At 35.5% G+C, this 22,606-nt stretch overlaps 1 protein-coding gene across 8 annotated transcripts in view; it reads right to left on the minus strand.

The window, feature by feature from the left end:
* Positions 1 to 22,606, minus strand: part of LOC100878004 (C-Maf-inducing protein) — a 200,547-nt gene that overhangs the window by 94,229 nt on the left and 83,712 nt on the right. For all 8 annotated transcript variants that reach the window (XR_013038066.1, XR_013038065.1, XM_076531195.1 and 5 more), the window contains one exon: positions 21,299 to 21,484. Coding sequence is in view for 6 of the 8 variants with exons in the window: in XM_076531195.1 (XP_076387310.1) it covers positions 21,299 to 21,484 (186 nt within the window). In the remaining 2 variants the exon portion in view is untranslated. The remainder of the gene's footprint in view (positions 1 to 21,298; positions 21,485 to 22,606) is intronic.

Below are 22,606 nucleotides of genomic sequence, written 5' to 3' on the forward strand. Positions count from 1 at the left end.
AAAACCATACTCTCTGATTAAGGAACCGATTTTATGTCACAGTTAATAAAAGACCTTACGAAATTATTCAATACAAAACACCTAGAAAGATCGCATTTGACTCTTAAAAATTATCTTAAACACTACATAAATGACAGACAGACAGACTGGGACGAGTTTGTAATTTTCGCAATGCTAGCTTACAACACGCACGTACATAAATCAACTGGTTTTACTCCATATGAGACACTTTTCGGAAATAAACCATATTTACCAAGTAAATTAACACAGGAACCAACATTAAGCTATAATTACGACGATTATATTGTTAACTTAAAACAGAAACTAAATTACACACAAAAAATAGCAAGAGACAACTTAATACAAGCCAAAACTAAGTCAAAAACGTATTACGATAATGTAGGAGTATAAGCCGTTAGTATTTAAACCAGCGACAGTTAGGATGTAAACAACGGCAATGAGAAATACAAATACCAGCTGTCGTTAGGGCCACCGACGAACTGTCAAAACACCGCAAACTAGCGACAGGTGAATGACCGAGAGAGAGTGAAAGAGAGTGCGAATGATAATAAAAGTGAGAAAGAGATAATGAGTGCGATAACCTGAGAGTCTGTGTATGTGAGAATGTGGGTGAACGAGGGGTATATTTGCGAAGGATGCATGAGGACGAGAAGAGTAGCGAGAACAGAGAGCGAAAGTAATTTTTGGCGCGACGTGTGAGATTGTAAAGAAGCGAGACAGACAGTATTATATTAAAATTATTAAAAACATCAAATCGAGTTAATTCCAATCCTACAATTTTGGGGGCTCGTCCAAACAAACAAAAAAAAAAACAAAAAAAAAAAACAACCGAATCGTAAGGTCTAAATCGAGAGTTATAGTTAATCGTAGCAATTGTGTCTAAACGTGATGGCAACAAAAAGTGCAATTGAGTTTTCGGTACAAGAACTAAAGGAAAAGCTCAGGAACCGCGGTCTAACCACCGGTGGCGTGAAAAGTGAGCTCATCGGCAGACTGATGGAAGCAGATCCATCCGGGTTATGGGTCCTAGATGAGGAAACCCCAGGCAATATCAACGAACCAGTGGTGCAACCAGAAATTACCCCATTGCGCGAAAGTGTGAGCGAATTGGAATCTATGCGTCGCGAAATGGAGCTCATACGCAGAGAAGAAGCAGTTGCCAAACGTGAGCTTGAGCTCGCACGAAAAGAAATAGAAATTTTACGTAAGCAGCAACTACCAAATTTAAACACGCAATCACAGGAACCGGTAGCTCAAACAACATCAAGGGAACAAACCACCGGGACAAATCAAGCAAATGTCATTGCGATTTCAGAATTGTTGAGTTACTTTGACGGAAGAGGCGAATTATATGATACGTGGGAAAGGCAGGTGTTATTTTTGCAAACTGCGTATCAATTGTCAGATGACCTCACAAAAGTGATGATTGGTTTGCGTCTCAAAGGGAGTGCGCATGAGTGGTTCCATTCAAAATCTCAGTATGTCACCATGTCGGTAAATGAATTGCTAAGAAACATCAAGAAGACGTTCCAGAGACGGCAGAATAGAATCCAACTCCGGAGACAGTTTGAGCAACGGATCTGGAGACGGGAAGAAACGTTTAATGCGTACCTCCACGAGAAACTGATATTGGCCAACTACATCGACATGGATGAAGAAGAAGCAGTGGAATACGCCATAGAGGGAATTCCAGATGCAGTATTGCGAGACCAAGCGAGAGTGCAGCGCCTGAAGACGAAGGAAGACCTGTTGGAAGCCTTCGAGCTGATAAGGTTACGTGGACGAGGATTCCAGAGTAACATCCCTACAAATCTCAGCAGTGGTCCAATGCAGCGGCGGGATGCGACCCAGGACAGAGCGGAAGTCCGGTGTCATAATTGTGGTATGCGGAACCACTATGCGGCCGATTGCCCAATGCGTAACAGAGGTATGAAATGCTTTGAATGTCGTGAGTTTGGTCATATTGCGGCGAAATGTCCAAGAAAAAACGCGATCGAAAAAGATGCATGTAATGTTTCGGAAATAACGAATGGTAAATATCATAAAGAAGTTACGATCAATAATCAAAAAATGTCCGCTCTCATAGACACGGGTAGCGATTTATCATTAATGAGCGCGGATCAGTATGTCAGAATAGGCTCGCCTAGATTAATACAAAATGAGATTAGCTTTTGCGGGATTGGGTTGGAAAGTAATAAAACATTAGGAGAATTTACAATACATATTGAAATAGACGGAAATTGGTATCCGATTCTAATACGTATAGTATCAAACGAGTTGATGAGACATGAATTATTGATTGGAGCTGATTTTTTGCGCAACGTCGAATTAAATATTAAGAACGGCGAAATTTCAATTATGAAATCCTCGAAAAACTCAGTAAACACGAGCGCGCTGCCCGAAATATTTAGAATCGAGGTCGAATATGAAAACAGTCCAACAGACTTTACACACATCGAGAACAAAGAGCATAGGGAAACAGTTCGGCAGTTAATCGAGTCATACAGCCCAAACAAAATACGCGAAGCGAAGGTTGAAATGACTATTGTACTAACAGATAACGAACCGATATACCAAAGAGCGAGAAGGTTAGCACCCTCCGAGCGGGAAGAAGTAAACCGTCATATAACCGAATGGTTGCGTAACGGTATAATTCAACCGTCTCTATCCGAATATACGAGTCCAGTAGTGTTAGTAAGAAAAAAGAACGGGGATTCAAGATTATGCATCGATTACCGTCAATTGAACAAAAAGATAGTTAAGATCCGGTTTCCACTCCCAATAATAGAAGACCAAATAAACGCATTAGAAAGCGCAAAAGTATTCACGACCCTTGACCTGAAAAACGGATTTTTTCACGTCCCCATCGAAGCAAAAAGCAGAAAATATACTTCGTTCATTATACCTGATGGACAATACGAGTTTTTGTACGCTCCCTTCGGCTTGTGCAATTCCCCGGCAATTTTTCAAAAATTTATAAATACAATTTTCGCAGACCTGATTAAACAAGAGAAGGTATTAATCTATATTGATGATTTTATCATTGCATCGCGAGACCATAATACGGGATTAGAAATATTACGAGAAGTATTACAAGTCGCTTCAGATTACGGATTAAAGTTTAACTGGGGAAAATGTTGTTTTTTGCAGACGCGAATACAGTTTCTGGGTCACATAATCGAGAATGGAACAGTTCGTCCTTCCGAAGATAAAATAGAGGCAGTAGTGAAGTTTAAACAACCCGAAAACATTAGACAAGTGCAAAGTTTTTTAGGGCTTACAGGATATTTTAGAAAATATATACCCGGATATTCGATGATTGCGCGCCCGTTAACTGACCTTCTTAAAAAGGACGCGAAGTTTCAATTCGATGAGAAAACAAAAGTTGCCTTTAACCACCTAAAACAATCATTATGTAACAAACCCATCTTAAGATTATATCGAGTCAAAGCAGAGACAGAGTTACATACAGACGCATCGACATACGGTTACGGGGCAATATTATTTCAGCGAGATAATTCCGATAACGCCTTTCATCCAGTTTATTTCGCGAGCGGACGAACAACAGAAGCCGAAATGAAATATACGAGTTACGAATTAGAGGTATTAGCAATAATAAAAGCGTTGAAGAAATTTCGAGTTTATGTATTAGGTATACCATTCAAAATAATAACAGACTGCCAGGCATTCGCGCAAACCATGGCCAAACGAGACTTATGTGTGCGTGTAGCTAGATGGGCTTTGACATTAGAAGAGTATCAATATACAATCGAACATCGCGCCGGTAAAAATATGATGCATGTCGATGCATTGAGCCGGAACCCGTTACCGTCAGTTATGTTAGTCAAAGAGTGTGAGGATAGCATCATCGCGAGAATACGGAAAGCACAACAGAGCGATGCGACGTTAAAAAATTTTTTTGAGGCAGCGAGTCTTGGCCAATGCGAAGGATTCACGGTGCGAAACGGTCTGTTATATAAGGAAGATGAAAGCGAAGTACAATTAGTATTACCTAAAGCAATGCAGCCTCAAATAATTGGGCAGACACACGAGATAGGACACTTTTCGGTAGCTAAGACTGAAAATTTGTTAAAACATGAATATTGGTTTCCGAATATGCGCGCGATCATAGAGAAAGTGGTACGAAATTGCATCAACTGCATTTTAGCAGAGAGGAAACACGGGAAACAAGAAGGTTTTCTAAACGTGATCGATAAAGGAATAGTCCCACTCGACACGTATCATATTGACCATGTAGGCCCCTTACCGTCAACCAAAAAGAGTTACCAACATGTATTAGTAGTAGTTGATGCGTTTGCGAAATTTGTGTGGCTGTATGCAACTCGTTCCACAACGACGGCGGAAGTAATTATTAGATTAAAAAAGCAGGCAGATATATTTGGCAACCCTAGACGGATCATTTCAGATCGCGGAACAGCATTTACATCGCGAGAATTTGAATCATACTGCAAGGACGAACACATCCAGCACGTTCTAATAACGACTGGCGTACCAAGGGCAAACGGACAGGTAGAACGAGTAAATCGCACTTTGATTGAGGTTTGCCAAAAATATCTAAATGCTACACCAAGCAGAAGCACAAACACAACCCCATTCCAATTGTTATTCGGCGTCCCGATGCGTATGCGGGAAGATCCCAAAATAAAAGAACTAGTTGAGAATGAATGGATTACAATGTTTAGCGAACAGCGGGATGAGATGCGCGACCAAGCTAGGGAAAACATAGAGAAAATTCAACAAGAAAACCGACGTAATTATAATAAAAAGAGAAAACGCCCAAATTCGTATTGCAATGATGATTTAGTCGCTATAAAAAGAACGCAAACGGCACCCGGTTCTAAGTTAGCAGCGAAATATTACGGTCCATATCAAATTATAAAAGTACTGCGCCACGATAGATATATAGTTAAAAAAATCGGGGAACACGGTGGGCCACTACAAACAACAACATCCGCTGACCACATGAAGCCATGGCTGGAAAATGTATCAGACTATTCTTACTCGACGGAGGAGGAAGATGCTGATACTGCAGCTCCTGGGGACAGGAGCATTGTTCAGGATGGCCGAATGTAGGAGTATAAGCCGTTAGTATTTAAACCAGCGACAGTTAGGATGTAAACAACGGCAATGAGAAATACAAATACCAGCTGTCGTTAGGGCCACCGACGAACTGTCAAAACACCGCAAACTAGCGACAGGTGAATGACCGAGAGAGAGTGAAAGAGAGTGCGAATGATAATAAAAGTGAGAAAGAGATAATGAGTGCGATAACCTGAGAGTCTGTGTATGTGAGAATGTGGGTGAACGAGGGGTATATTTGCGAAGGATGCATGAGGACGAGAAGAGTAGCGAGAACAGAGAGCGAAAGTAATTTTTGGCGCGACGTGTGAGATTGTAAAGAAGCGAGACAGACAGTATTATATTAAAATTATTAAAAACATCAAATCGAGTTAATTCCAATCCTACAATAATAAAATCATTGTTCATAATTACAAAGTTGGTGATTTAGTTTATGTCCAAAATAAACAAACAACTACTGGATTGAATAGGAAACTGATACCAAATTACAAAGGTCCATATAAAATAACAAAAATTAATCCTAATCACACCATTCAAGTTTTAAATAATAAAAAATTAATAACATACCACACTAACTTACTGAAACCTTCTGTTTCAGGAGATGAAAACAACTAAAAAACGGCATTACCTGTCTATCCTGTTAACACTAATAGTATTCACTTCCATTTCTCCAAACCATGCTTACAAAATTAGCGAACCATATTACGAACTTTTCCAACTACACGTTCACCAAGGGTTATATTACAATGAATTAGGAAATGTAAAAATATCGAATTCCCAATACACCATATTAACGCACATTAATCTAGTTATATCAGACCAAAACTACGACCTATTATTTAAATTTTATACCAAATCTCTCACTATGTGTACACACATTTCCGAACAAATTTCACACAACGCATATTTCTGTCAAAGCTCTTTGAAAACCATACGTTTGCGCATCTCAGCAATTAAAAGTAAAATCGAGACCATAAAGCATATGACGAATAACCAACCGAACGTAGGGAAAAAATTAGTAAAGAGAGGATTATTTGACGGCGCATCTCACGTTTTACGCTGGGTATTCAATACACCTAACGATGGAGACGCCAAATTTTACAAAGAAGCAATAAATTCAATCGTCCTCGAAAATAGAAATGTTCACTTATTGATGAAACAGCAAATAGCGGTAATAAGCAACACTATTCAAAACTTTAATTCTTCCATCCAAAGTCTCCGTGCAGATGAAGATAAACTTAATGAAAACATAAAGTTAGTTAATAGCTTTTCCAACTCAACAACAAATTATTTAAACGATATTTTTACACGACACCTTATTTTAGAACAATTATTCTCACTAACGCAGTTACTTTCGGAATTAGACGAATACTGTAATTTAATTACTTCTTCCATTTCTTTAGCAAAACAAAACATACTACATCCGCAATTAGTAACTCCTCAGAATCTTTTTGACGAATTGAGCAATGTTGTCCTCCAGAATGGATTAAATTGGCCAATTCCATTAAAATATTCTAACATGTACAAGTTTGATAAACTACACTACTCAAAAAAATTAAGGGAACAAAAAAATTTCTTAAAATTTTAGGTCATTTTCAGATTGCTGTATCTCCGTTGGTATTAATCACAGAAGAATTCCAGAACAGTCATTTTGAAGCTTCAGGTCTCTAGTTTTCGGCCCTTAGTCTCAAAAGTATTTTGCGCCTATTTTCATTAACAAAATATGCAAAAAATCACGATGAAAAAATTAAAAAATTTTTTTTCTTTTTTGTACGGTTTGCACTGACGCAGATAAATTTTTTTGAATAATGCCATTTATAGGGCGCTATTCTTTGTTTCTTCCCCTATAATTTGCATGTCCAGGAAGTCGATTTCGACGTTTGGTTACAAAGTTATGAGCTACCAAAGCAAAAATGACGCTTTTTCCTTTGATAGTCATTATTTCATGAACCCAGCATCGAACAAAAATTCTGAATACGGTTCCAGAAAGCAGAGAGTATACCCTTTAAGATGGCTATCTCAGTTTTTCACTAAATGTTTTCTTTTTATGCTTAATATTGATGTAAAGAAACGTCAAAAAACGGTGTTTTTTCCTCAAATTACAAAAGTTACGATATCTTTGTAAATAAGTATTGTAATGATTACGCCTATGTTTTTTTTTTAAGCTCATATTGCCCACTAAATGTATGCGAAGTTTCAAATCGCTCCGATTCGTTGTTCCCTATGACCCAATGGATCAAACTTTGACATTTGAACGAAAAGAGGTAAGGAAACGTCATTACTGTTCCGATACGCGACTAGTGCGCTTGATGGATAAAAATGTTTGTGCCTTTACATTTACCGGTACTATTGCGGAATTTTTAAAGAATGCTTTGATTTGAGAAGGCCGGATTACGCTTTTTCTTCCATGTGTGTGTACCGCGTATGTGCCGGTATGAACGTGGGCCCGTGCAGTCAAATGTGAGCGCGCAGTGCAGCATGCGCGCGCATCTAAGTATGCGCGCGCATCCAAGTATGCGCAGCTAACTGTGCGCCGTTAAATATGCGCGCCTGTGCATACGACGCTTACATTTCACGTTCAGGTCCCTGCGCATTCATTGGCAATAGCGAACTCATTAACGATACGTCGTACGTTCACGTATTGCTAATTGAACCCACATTAAACCGACCCATACTTCTCATTTTTCCTAAGGCATTTTGTTTTCTCGGCAGGAAAAATTTTAAATTGCTAAATTTAAAAAATTTTGGTAAATTTGAAAAATTTTTAATTGGTAAATTTTAAATTTTAAATTTAATTTGGTAAATTGGAAAATTTTAAATTGGTAAATTTTAAATTTAATTTGGTAAATTGGAAAATTTTAAATTGGTAAATTTTAAATTTAATTTGGTAAATTGGAAAATTTTAAATTGGTGAATTTAAAATTTACTTAAAAATTCTTGCTTACGGAATAAAAATTTTATAAAATTTTTTTTTTGATTATGGCTCGACGTCATTTGAGTGAGGCGGATGTTGCTCGTCTCGTAACCCTCGTCGAGGGGGGCTATCGTTACCGCGAAATCGGGAACATGATGGGTATAAGTCTGTCGGTCGTTTGTCGAACTTATGCACGATACCAACAGACTGGCAGATACGGTCGACGTCCAGGTCAAGGTCGGGCACGTATCACTACCCCAAGAGATGATAGGGCAATAGTAAGACACGTAAGAGTTGAACCCTTTGCCCATGCGGATGCTATTGCCCTGCGATTTCGAAACCGCCGCCATCAACAATCTCAGCGCACCATTTCAGGTCAAACTGTTCGAAATCGTTTGAGGCAGGTTGGATTACGAGCGAGACAACCTGTTCGCGTACCAATGCTTACGCCTAGACATCGCTGCAATCGTTTAACGTATGCACGTTAGCACGTTAATAGGCGGACACACCAATGGAACAATGTGTTGTTCACAGACGAATCGAGATTTTGCCGCCACGGAAACGATCGGCGTCCTCAAGTTTGGCGTTATCGCGGAGAGCGAAATCGTCAGAGAAACACTGTTCCTGTAGCAGCGTATAATGGTGATTCGGTAATGGTTTGGGCAGGTATTTCGCGGTTTAACCGGACGTAATTGGTAATCGTACGTGGTAGGTTGAATGCTAGCCGGTATATCAATGAAATTTTACGTCCACATGTCCTACCTTTTCGTCAACGAATTGGAAACCGATTTCGATTAGTCCAAGATAATGCTCGGCCACATACAGCGAACATTACAAGACGGTTCCTGTCGCAACACCGAATTAATGCGCTACCACATCCAGCAATGAGTCCAGATCTAACTCCAATTGAACACGTTTGGGATATGATGGGACGTCGATTGCGAACGGAGTATCCGCATTTAAGGAATTTACGTGCGCTGGAAAATGCGTTTCTTCGAATTTGGGACCAAATTCCACAAACCATGATACGGCGATGTATTAATATGCGTGAACGATTGCAGGATGTGATTAACAACCGTGGTGGTAATACTGGATATCAAATTTACAAGTACTGGAGAAAACAAAATTCGCTCGACGACCTGTGGGTACGAGCGCCGCATATAGCGACATCCATATCATGACATTTGGGTATGAGTGTTCTGTTCAGTGACGGTACTTCGGCGGACGGTGCTGCCGTAGCGAAAGAGTTAAGCTCATAGTGTCCACAAAATGTAGGTGAAGTTTCAAATGGCACCGATTCTTTGTTCTCTATGAATCGATGGATGGCGGCGGTTTCGAAATCGCAGGGCAATAGCATCCGCATGGGCAAAGGGTTCAACTCTTACGTGTCTTACTATTGCCCTATCATCTCTTGGGGTAGTGATACGTGCCCGACCTTGACCTGGACGTCGGCCGTATCTGCCAGTCTGTTGGTATCGTGCATAAGTTCGACAAACGACCGACAGACTTATACCCATCATGTTCCCGATTTCGCGGTAACGATAGCCCCCCTCGACGAGGGTTACGAGACGGGCAACTTCCGCCTCACTCAAATGACGTCGAGCCATAATCGAATAAAAAATTTTATAAAATTTTTATTCCGTAAGCAAGAATTTTTAAGTAAATTTTAAATTTGTTAATTTAAAATGCGCGCGCACACATTCATACCTGCATATACACGGCACACATACACACTAACTTTCACACACAAGAGAAAGCGTAACCCGATCTTCTCAAATCAAAGCATTCTTTAAAAATTCCGCAATAGTACCGGTAAATGTAAAGGCACAAACATTTTTATCCATCAAGCGCACTAGTCGCGTATCGGAACAGTAATGACGTTTCCTTACCTCTTTTCGTTCAAATGTCAAAGTTTGATCCATTGGGTCATAGGGAACAACGAATCGGAGCGATTTGAAACTTCGCATACATTTAGTGGGCAATATGAGCTTAAAAAAAAAACATAGGCGTAATCATTACAATACTTATTTACAAAGATATCGTAACTTTTGTAATTTGAGGAAAAAACACCGTTTTTTGACGTTTCTTTACATCAATATTAAGCATAAAAAGAAAACATTTAGTGAAAAACTGAGATAGCCATCTTAAAGGGTATACTCTCTGCTTTCTGGAACCGTATTCAGAATTTTTGTTCGATGCTGGGTTCATGAAATAATGACTATCAAAGGAAAAAGCGTCATTTTTGCTTTGGTAGCTCATAACTTTGTAACCAAACGTCGAAATCGACTTCCTGGACATGCACATTATAGGGGAAGAAACAAAGAATAGCGCCCTATAAATGGCATTATTCAAAAAAATTTATCTGCGTCAGTGCAAACCGTACAAAAAAGAAAAAAAATTTTTTAATTTTTTCATCGTGATTTTTTGCATATTTTGTTAATGAAAATAGGCGCAAAATACTTTTGAGACTAAGGGCCGAAAACTAGAGACCTGAAGCTTCAAAATGACTGTTCTGGAATTCTTCTGTGATTAATACCAACGGAGATACAGCAATCTGAAAATGACCTAAAATTTTAAGAAATTTTTTTGTTCCCTTAATTTTTTTGAGTAGTGTATATAAATTAAATGTAGCTCGCATTAATGACATACTAGTGTTCATCATAAAAATACCATTAGTAAAAGTAATGCAATTTAAGCTTTATAAAATGTTACCGTTTCCTATCCCTCATAATATACCAAATACCTACCTCTATATTCAACCCAGTTTCCCTTACATGCTACTGAGTTCCAACGAGGTGTATTACGCAATGCTTCAAAATCTCGAAGTATGTTTTGCAGCCGATAAGAACGAGCGCATCTATCTGATACACCACATAATGCGGACAACCGGACAATCAACATGCGAGACAAAATTATTCACATCCAACACGAAAGGAATAGATCCATCATGAAGAAGATTGCTGTCCGAAGAACCGTGAAAACTCCACAATTGTACCAATACTGTTAGAGCCTGTTAAAATTACTGGTATTAATACCGAAGAGTTGAAATATTCAAATCATAAGCTTGCTCGGTTGGATAATCTACTACAAGAAGAACTAAACAAACCCGTTATCATCCAGCACAATTCGTGGTCCACTATTATATTGAATGTACTAATGTTTATTGTTGGTATTATATTCGCAGTATTTCTCTTACGACGGTGTGGCGTATTACGCTCAACAGTCAGGCGCTTGTATTCTGTGAAGTATCCAAGACCAACAAACGACGCTTGCAGTCTTAAAATTGTTAACACAAATGTCAACGCCGGCCCATTAACAAGGAGACAGTTATTGAAACTCCTGGAGGAAGACAGACCAATACTAGAGGAAGGATTACTTGACCAACCCCCAACCTATTCCGCCGATAGACAACAGAGAGACGAACTCGTAACCAGACCTGCTGGACAACATGGATTAAGAAGGTCAATCACCCTCCATAATTATGGATTGACACCATTGTTTCAAAGAAAATAATATTATTATAACCTAATATTTTAATACAGTCCCTTATTACTTGGTAACGAATAGAATAAGCGTAGATACACGTAACGATATGTATTCTTTAGATTAATTGAATGCGCTTCATTACCATCGATCTCATAAGTAGGTTATTAAGTTAACTCTTACCTCCTTAAATTATATCTTTATATACTCTATGCTATTTTAGAAAAAACTCCCTAACCTTATCAAATAATTCTAACATTTTATAAATAATTTACAATGTATACTTATAATTTAACTACAGAAAGCGATCTTAAACATCATAGGAATTAATTAATTTACGTTTTTGTGAAACCGTAAATTTCTTTATGGATGGGAGGTGTCAGATACTCTTACCGCCTGTAAATTTTAACGTATTTTCTACGCCTAAAAATAAAACATCTGTGTCCTTTCCCAAACATTTTCCGTTCCTATAACCCCAAAACAGGCAAACCCACGGTCCTCAAGTCCTTCAAAACATAAATCACCGCCTTCCTAAGTCCCAAACTTTCTCCTCGAGCACTTCCGCCACCCTCTCACTGACCAGCCTAAACCTTAACATCCCCTCTCAGTCCTTAGCCCCCACCTTAATTTTTTCCTTCGTCGAACTCGCACCCTTACTCTAAAGGCAGAATTATCTTATCCCTCATCCAGTCAACATCAAAAAGTCAAAAGTCTAATAAAGTTCTGTTTTTATAAAAATCTATATCGACTTCGAATATTTCTTTTGCCTCCGGGATCACGACATGACTTGTTATGCCGTAAATTATGTCTTTCAAGAACTTGGTATTAATTGTACCGGTATTTAATCTTTTAACTAATTTTCGCTTTCCACTATTATCTTATAAACTCTACGGTATAATTCATTCGACAAATTTTTAATTGGACCATTAGAATTCTGAAGAGGGTTACAATACCATTGCACAATTCTGAAGTAAATATTCTTCATGCTTTTCGAAATATTTAAATATTCATTTTTAACCGACTTCGAAAAAGGAGGAGGTTACTCAATTTGATCAGTATATATATTTTTTTTTTTTTCTATGTATGTTCGCCGATTACGCCTAGCTGGATGGACCGATCGGAACGAAACCTTTTGCATCTGGTAGGTTCTGACTCCCCATTGGTACCATTATCAAAAAATTTTTCATTTTTTAATTGCAAAGTATTGTCATTGCAAAAAAAACCGGCAACTTTTGAAATAAACTTTTCTCGATTTTAGTGCGCTTTTAATATCTTATCACGGACATGATTCTGAACAATTTTGTTCATATACAAATTTCGCGGAAAGCTTTAGTTTTCGAGATATTAGCGAAAAATTGTTATTAACTTTTGAAATCAACTTCGAACGATTTTAATGTCCTTCGAATATGTAGTTAGGGGCGTGGTTCTGGACAACTTTTTTCTCTTGCATAATTGACGGAAAGCTTTTGTTTTCGAGATATTAGCGAAAAACTATTGTTATTAATATTAGTCGAACACCCCGTGCTACGCACGGGAAAGACAAGAAAGGGCAATTATTACAATGCACTGTACCAAAACACTAACTAAGCTTTACCGCTCTGACACGCGACTTATACAGTAAGATGAGTTCACGTTGACGTTGGTGTATTATTCCCATTGCATGGTACAGTCTCCGAATCGTTCTAAAAATGCATCAATTTGATTTGTTAGAAAATTTGTTGCGCAGGATCTGCTATTATTTTACGGATACTTTCACCTTTGCGCAGTTCTAAACCGTAAGAGATACACATGCGCAGTAAATTTTTGCAAAGAAAGTTAACAAAGAACAAATGGATGAAGCACCCTCAATCATGACGTAATTAGTTTGTACTTGTCCCTGAAAGAGTGTCCCTTATTTTTTTTTCTATGCATGTTCGCCGGTTTTTTCCTAGGTGGGTGGTGCGATCGGAACAAAGCCTTTCGCATCTTGTAGAGTCTAACTCCCCATTGGTACCATTACCAAAAAGTTTTTCATTTTTTAGTTGCAAAGGATTATTGTTGCAAACAAAATTGAAAAACGAATATCCATGTTGTCTTTTAGTTAATTATGCTCATGGCATTTACGCAGACAAAAAAAAAAGCCCGGAAGAACTGTCTCACAGTATCTTATACAATTCTCCCCATTCCACTAAAAAGTGAAATAAAATAATTTTAAGAAAAAAAAAAAAGAAAAAGAATTCATTCAATTATACAATTACGTCACAGATATGAATGAAACCTATTTACTCGTTAGGTAGTATATTAAATACATTTCAACCTTTTCGGAGGCGGCGCAAAATTAAAAATACCTCAGTAAACGTTGCTGCCAATAACCAGGTGATTGTGGTATGGCGCACTGGAAATTAATAAGTCCTGCGAAAGAATACGAACCATTATACATATATCTGGTAATATACGTAAATGTAACGACTGTATCTTCATTTCGCAACGTTTCTGATATAAATGAAATTGAATCGACTTTGTTCACATGTGGAAGCCATGGATCTAAGAACCTATAAATGGAGCCCACGACGCGGGGATTACCAAATTTGCGGCAGATGGGCTCTATCTTTATAGTATATGCGGCGATCGAGTCTTTCCGTCGCATACTCTATGAATCTAGATAGACCGTAGTTACATTCTATACGCACTAGCACCTACTTCGCGGCGTGCTGTCGAGTTATAAGTATAGAAAAAAAAAATAGCTATACAAGCTTTGCCTATGTTCGGCTGTCCAAAGGTTGACATGTTCAAGAAAATCTTTTAATTTTGCGCCGCCTCCGAAAAGGTTGAAATGTATTTAATATACTACCTAACGAGTAAATAGGTTTCATTCATATCTGTGACGTAATTGTATGATTGAATGAAATAGAAATTATTTTATACTTTTTAGTGCATTTCGAAGTCGGTGTATTTTTTTTCTTAAAATTATTTTATCATCTTCCACCACAGTTTCATTCTTTCATTGCTACTATAAATATTAAACTTACTTTCGCATTACAAAATATTCAAATAAGTCGGATAAATAATGGCACAGAGTCAACACAGATTTTTGGAAAAAATAATTCATTACATGCCCACCCCTTCAAGAGAAGTTATGAAAATTGTAAAATACCCAACGAAACATTGAAGAGTTATTATTAGCGTAAATAGCATTTTTTTTTTAAATAATATAAATTCATAAAATGTTTAAATATTTTTGTGCTAGATTGCAAATATATTGAAACCCTGATTTATTTTAATAAATAGAGTAAAACAAGATGTTCCATTAGGGAGAAAGTAAAAATCGTAACAGGTGAACGTTCTAATAATTGGACACTTTCACGAATTTTTTATATTATTAAAATTAAAAAGCAATAGTGATAATTATTTAAAAAATTAAGGATGCCGATTTTATTTATATTTTTAAATATGTTATGAAATTCAACATTTTACATAAGTTTTTCTTATGTACATAATCGCCATTCGGTATTAATTTCTGAGATATTTGCGGAAAACTATCAGTGTTGCAATGGTAAAGTGTCAACGTATTCTATGTGCAAAAATAAGAAAGAAATATTATAAAAATGTCAACTAATAGGCTTAATTACAAAATTGTAATATGAATATAAAATTGCCTAATTTTTGTATTCAAAGTACTGCTATAGCACAGTGTTTGTAACACGCCGAGTTTCTTGCGAATTTCTTTTAATATCTGTAACTGCATCCTTAATTTTTTTTCCAATATATCACGTATAACTATTTCAGTTGCATAAACTTTTTCAGCCAATGTTGCGCACAAATAAAAATCTGAAAACATAAGGTCAAAAAATTTGGATAGCCGGGCAACTCATTTAATCCACCTTTCAGGATAATGATGAGTCATTTTTTGTTTATTTGATCCGAAAGTGAACAATGTAATTATTAGCGCCATCAAGTTATAGATGGTGTTCATATAAAATAAAAATTCGATAAGAAAGTGGATATTACTTTTAATAACCACGTCAGTTCAGAAAAGCAAAGCACAATATCATATTGATAAAATCTATAAATACACATATTCCTTATTTGGTTTAACTTTATCGTAGAGGTTTCCTGTTGTGCAATTTTTCTGTTATGTTGCCATTGCGCTTATTCACGAGCATAGTCAACCGTCTCGCTCGAGCTCATCGCTTTCGCACCTGGGCGCACTCTATTCTTGTGCTTTGATTGATCCATATTTTGCATTAATAATTCAAAAACTAATTTGATTATTTGTTTATATATTTTCTTTCATAAACATTTATTGTTTACCCCCTGTAACGTCATCCGATCTTGATGTCACTTGTATTTGTAATTTTTAGTTTAATTTCATTTGTTTACCGCAGCAAAGAGTAATGTCTTATTATTGCACTATTTCTTTGTAATCAAGAAATTCATTTATAGATTTACAATTCCTGCTTTCATATCAGAATTGTACGAAAAGTGCGTATACAATGATTCTTTTTTTAATTGCGTCTAACAAGGGACATCACCAAGGTGTCACACGCGGATTTTAATGAAATTGACATATGTTGTAGCTTTTTAAAAATCATTTGACACGTATTTTTTTATATCTGCGGACATCTATGTTGAGGGGGTGAAAATAGCCCTCAAAGTTCGGGGTTGAAAACACATTTTCTTTAATATCTCGGAAACTAGAGGGTGTAGGAAGGTGAATTTTTTTTTAAATTGTGTAGGTTTTAGTCAGGAACTTAGTTAGTGACAAATATTTCGGGAGAAATTATTTATTTAAATAATATATTAAAAAATTGGACTTTTTTTTCAATTTTTCACCCTAAATGCAGTTCGACTTTTTTGTAGATTTATATTCGAAAAATATGCATCAAAATAGGGGATACGTGTTTTTGAAATTTTTTATTCATTTTGTTTAGCAATAATTATTATATATACAATTTTCTCCTACTTTTTACGGAGAAATGATTTGAGATTTGTTTTCGAAGAAGGTGAGCCCTTTTTATACGATAATTTGTCACGTTTTTAACAATTAGACAATATCAAATGTTTATTGTTCCATCGGTAGCCACGAAAGGTCCAGCGGGCAGGTATAAATCCATCGCGGTACCAATCGTCGCTATACAGAACATAGATTTCTATCGGCAATAAAACTTTTAGCCGAACGTACAAGTTTATTTATATGACTTTTAATAATTTGGACGGAAATGTTTAGATGATTCGGTATCTCTGAAAAGAGCTGGAGATTTGAGCAGTGCGCTGCTGTTCTTTCTTGGTTTTTTATACGTTGCTAAAGTGGAAGTGGGAAATTTCAGAAATTTGTATTGGTCGTCGTAATCCGAACAAGTGTAACGACTCTGGAACCTAAGTTCAGATAGTTACTAGCGCTAAGAAGGTAAAGAGCGGCTTTTACCAATTAAACGACTCGTTTTGGAAAATAACTAAATCTAAAGATTGTGGGATTCGTGTGGTGTGCGGTTAAGGAGTGAAATCCACAGGTCAATATCTTTCAACAATAAGGGTTTATTCAATAAAATAACGAAGATGATGAATTTAACAAATAACAAGTAACAAATAACAAAATATGAAAAGTATACTGGTTTGATTAAAGAAACTAGAATAGACTTGATATAATATTAATAATAGAAATAACAGAACTTGGCAAATTGAGCAATACGTAATAGATAATTATGAATCTAACTAAATGACTCTCGCTAGGTAATACTTTATATTAGATCGTACCTAAGTCTGTTTTCGGATGAAGCTAACTTCGCTTTTATATAATTAATTGAATTCGATATTCTATATTATTCAGTTCTCGTCTTGAACGCTATCGTAATTACAAAGTTTATATTGATTAATACGTTTATAATTTATATAATGAAAAGTCTTTTACGAAATTATTAATACTAGCGCGTGATAGTCTACCGCAGCGAGGAACACTACCTAAGTGTGATTCTCTAAGTGTACCTAAATACGCTTTCGCAAAGTTAGACAGATTAATGATTTTATCTGATATCTAACGCGGTGTAGTCGACTACTGAGATTACGCTGATGACAGAACAATATTCTTTTATTAATTCAAGTTCAAAATTTGTTTGAATCTAAATGAATTATTACCTCGGAACAGTTACTCTTTCTTAATTTGTCTCGACAACTAATTGTCCATGACCCTTTTTGTCAAAACGAACACTGACAGCCAAAACCAGATCGCTTAATTGGGGAGCCTGTTGTTCACTGGCTACTAGAACGACCCAACGATACAGGAAAAGGGTGAACAGTATAAGTTCAACAGGGTAGCAAATCAATTGATTCTAATATAAAATCGTAATTGCTGAACTGCCACCCAAAAGACACGGGCTTCAGAGACCAAGCCGCTCAAATGGGGAGCCTGCGTTAGCTGGCTACGAAACTACCCAGAGCGAACTCCGAGAATCTGACGGCGCGTTAGCAATCCGACGAAAAATCAAATTTGAGTAGCTGAGAGCTATCGTTTCGATATCTTAGCCTTTCTTGGCGCTAAGTATAGCACTCTCCTAAAGGAGTTTCAGATACGAGACCGTTTGAATGGGGAGCCTGTTGTTCACTGGCTACTAAAACGACCCACGACCAAGTATCCAAATGGCGTATACCCGCTTTACCAGTCAAGTATTAAGAATCGTTGCGGCTCTTCACAGCGAAAACTGTTCCGGTTATACTTATCTGTAGACTTCTAGTTCGCTCGACTTCGAAAACTGTTCTGCGATTTAGGCGAGTTTCGCTCGGCCTTTTATACTCGCCAGTCTGGCAATTTCTCGGAAAACCCCCATAACGTCGAAATATATAATTATCGTATAAATTCGCAATTAGGCATTAATTATGAAAACGAACGATTTAATTACATTATTAATATCGCATTCCACATAATGATTTATATTCCTGATATAAAAATAGTAATTTAATAGTGTTTTAATGAAATTGCATTTTCTATCCTTTTCTATGTACTACGCACGACTTCTATACGGATCGGAGCTACATGTATAAGCATACGGTGTTTCTAGAACATTCCATTTAACAATATTATAATTTACAATATTCACTGCAATAAACTAACATCTGACTCTATTTCCGGATAACATAATATTAGTACGCTCGATCTGTATTGATTGATTTGTTTAACTAATAGTTTTTAATAATTAATAATGTCTGAATTGTAAAATGTATTGCTATCCTTCTCTAGGATTACGCGAGAATACTAGGAAATTCGGGGCGAACATCGCGGCACGTAGGCACATCGCATTACGGAATTTTCCATATAGAATTATACATTTATTCGAATGACTATAAAATAATACATTAATTTTGTTTTTAATTGTTCTAACTTAACTTGATTGTCTTTGTAAATTACATTATTCTTTCTAAATTGAAAATATAAAATAATTATTGAAAATAAAATAAATATATATGTACTGGTTACCGACCGCTGAACTGAATACATAAGGTAATTGGTATATAATGTACTGTCGGTAATAGTCTATTATCGTCGGTAACTAAACTATTTTCACAGTGGGTAATGAAATTGAACATAGTAATGCCACTTTTAAAAAAAAAACTCTTCCCGGGATGTTACACAAGGGTAAGTAAATTATTTCAAAATATACTGTTGCAGGAAAGTGTGTATAAATGAGTATATGGCAATTGCATTATTGTTTTCCTTTTTGAACATTTGTAAAATTTATTTTTTATAAGTGTGAATGTTAATCCCATTAATGTTATTAACATTTTAATGAAAATATTTAACTCTAATAAGCAGGAAGCACACATAAATCGAAACAAAGTTAAACTGGATCAAAACATAATAGATGCAATTCATATGTATAAAGAATGGGCATATACAGATATATAAATGCAGTAAGAGATTATATTTAATGACTGGACGTATGTCTAAATCTTGCCAATTTTTGCGAATTAAGAGGAAATAGAACAAGCTTTTCCTTAAGAACCTGCCAATATATTTTTGTTCCGTGTGAATCAGAAAATACTGTTTTGCTTCTTGATTCATGGAAAAGATATACCGAGAACAAGTTATGTCGATCCTAGGTCAAAAACAGTTAAAAATACCAAAAAATACCCTATCGTTTGTTCAACTATTTGACGTCGATAGGTTTCGAAGTTAAAAAAATTTTGTTCGAAAAGTTTCTAATCCTTTAGTTTTATTGAATTTAGATACAAGTTTACTCACAAAAGACAATGTAATACAAATTGATAAAGCTAAAGTTGAATGCTTGCTTCTGGAGATTATGCTATATAGTGTGCACAATAATCAAATTCAATGAAGAAATTCATTATTAAAAGTCAAATAAATAAACGTATACCTCCGGCTAAAAGTTTCATTGGCCATAGAAATCTATGTTCCGTATTACGACGACTGGTACCGCGGCGGACTTATACCTGCCCGCTGGACCTTCCCTGGCTACCGATGGAACAATAAACATCTGATATTATCCAATTGTTAAAGACGTAACAAATTATCGTATAAAAAGGGTTCACCCTCTTCGAAAACAAATCTCAATTCATTTCTTCGTAAAAGGTAAGAGAAAATTGTATATGTAGTAATTATTGCTAAATTACAATAAACAAAAAATTCCAAAAACACGTATCCCCTATTTTGATCCATATCTTTAGTATACAAAGCTGCAAAAAAATCGAACTGCATTTAGGGTGAAAAACTGAAAAAAAAAGTCCAATTTTTTAATATATTATTTAAATAAATAATTTCTCCCGAAATATTTGTCACTAACTAAGTTCCTGACTAAAAACTACACAATTTAAAAAAAAATTCACCTTCCTACACCCTCTAGTTTCCGAGATATTAAAGAAAATGTGTTTTCAACCCTCAACTTTGAGGGCTATTTTCACCCCCTCAACATGGATGTCCGCAGATATAAAAAAATACGTGTCAAATGATTTTTAAAAAGCTACAACATATGTCAATTTCATTAAAATCCGCGTGTGACACCTTGGTGATGTCCCTTGTAAGTCATGATGATATTGTTATTTTTATATAATGTAGATACGGGATTTCCATATCATATTAAATTATTGATGATAACATATCGATTCACTTCTACAATATTTATGTTCTCCTTCCATATTATAAGCGTCACACATGGTAAATGAAAGATTGTACACAAAGCTTGGGGCAGGAAAGTAAATAATATTTGTAACTATATGTGTATTAATCGAATTATTCTCTATTAGACTCTCATTCAAGCGATTAGCAATCTATAATACATTATTCGCCCACTGTCACATAAGTTTTATAGGTGCTAATAGTGAATGTAGTAATAAATATTTATTAAAGAATATTAAGAGAAATCTAAAAAAAAGTCCTGTGAAAAGAACTCTTTGATTATGTAAGTATTCTTGATGTTAAGAAAGTTGTTCTTTTTCAAGACTCTAAAACATTTTAGTCTATCATTTTCTATTTTTATGGATTATTTAATGAAAAAATTATAAAAAACATGTGAAATTATATTATATATAATCCAAATATTGTATTCCATTTTACTGTAGAAATATTAATCATTCCTGTTATTTTTTTTAATTTATAAATTAATCATTAAATTTGAAGATTAAAGTTTACTAATTTCATACTACAATTTCAAAAAATTAAGCAAATATGTGTACATATGAAACATTAGGTTATAAGGTTCATCATTATAGTAAATTTAATAAAATATTTGCAGTTTCAAATTAAAAAAAAATCTATAGAATGATAAAAATGAAGTAACAGAAAAAATAATTTACCTTCCATAATATTGAATGATACCATTGGTCCCTCGTGTATGCATTATTGGCTTGCAGAAGAAGTGAACTATCTGACAGAACTATACTAATACAGTTCTTATAAGTAGGATCCCATCGAGCAACAGCGTACTTCCGTATGTCTGACATGTTGCTGTACGGTATTGGTTGTTGAAGAAATCCTGTTTGCTGAAAGCATATTATTTGTTATAATTAATTTTATATTCTAATAAAACATATCATATTCTTCATTAAAAGTTTATTTTGTATTATGAGATGTGAAATTCAAATTTGTTTAAATGTGACAAAAACTTTTAGTTAACTAGGGAATACTAATTGTAAGTTCTAAAATTAAGAATTAGAAATGGAATTGATTGGACATTAAATTATTTTTTAATATTATGAAAAGGCTCCACCCAGAGGAGCTACTTCTTGTTAAAATGTATGTAATTAAGATATTTTGTAATTTATGGTATTCTGAGTCAAAAAATCAATTGGCAACAATTTTTAAGAAGTGCAGTGTTTGTTCTAACACTCGCCAGTAATCACAACAAAACATACAAATTAAAAATTAAAAATAATTAATACTTTTTTTTTTTAGAAAAGATTAAATGTAACTGAAAATGTAGGAAAGATCACTTTAAAAATATAGAATATCAACGTTTGGTATAATTTATTTTGTTTTCACTCATATGATGAAAAGAACGTATTATTTCAAAGTATCGTTTTGAGCTTAATAGAGCCACAGTAGTACATTAATACAGTAAATATTCGATATCTGCACAAATGATTTGTACGATATGTGCACCAAAGTTATCCCCACCACTGGGGGGAAGACCCCTCTAGACGCCACGAAGCTCTTTCGCCGAAAAATGTAACGGGTAGGGGTATATCCGTGAAGCAATACATATACAAATATAAAACTTTTTTATTTTTGATTTTCTCAATATTAAACTTTTACCAATAGATTCTTCATATTTTTCTGATTAAAATGAGACCAAACAAGACGTAATTTGAGTTATATTTACTTGCAATATCTTATTGGAGTAAAGTCATCGATGTACGCGTAACATTTGAAATTACAAGTAAATATGTCCCGAAATACGTCGTGTTTGGTCTCATTTTTATGCAAAAATGTTACAAATATGATGGAAAAAATTTCAAAAAAAAAAAAAAAAATTAAAAATAAACAAGTTTTATTCTTGCATTAGAAGTGTCCTACCGATAGGTCACTGTTTGTTTACGTTCAATCTCCTTCGCTCGAAATGTAGGACCTGTACGATATCTGCATCAGTTCGGACCCGAGAATCG

Source organism: Megachile rotundata, chromosome 4 (assembly GCF_050947335.1).
Source record: "Megachile rotundata isolate GNS110a chromosome 4, iyMegRotu1, whole genome shotgun sequence".
In the NCBI taxonomy this organism is placed as follows: Eukaryota; Metazoa; Arthropoda; class Insecta; order Hymenoptera; family Megachilidae; genus Megachile; species Megachile rotundata.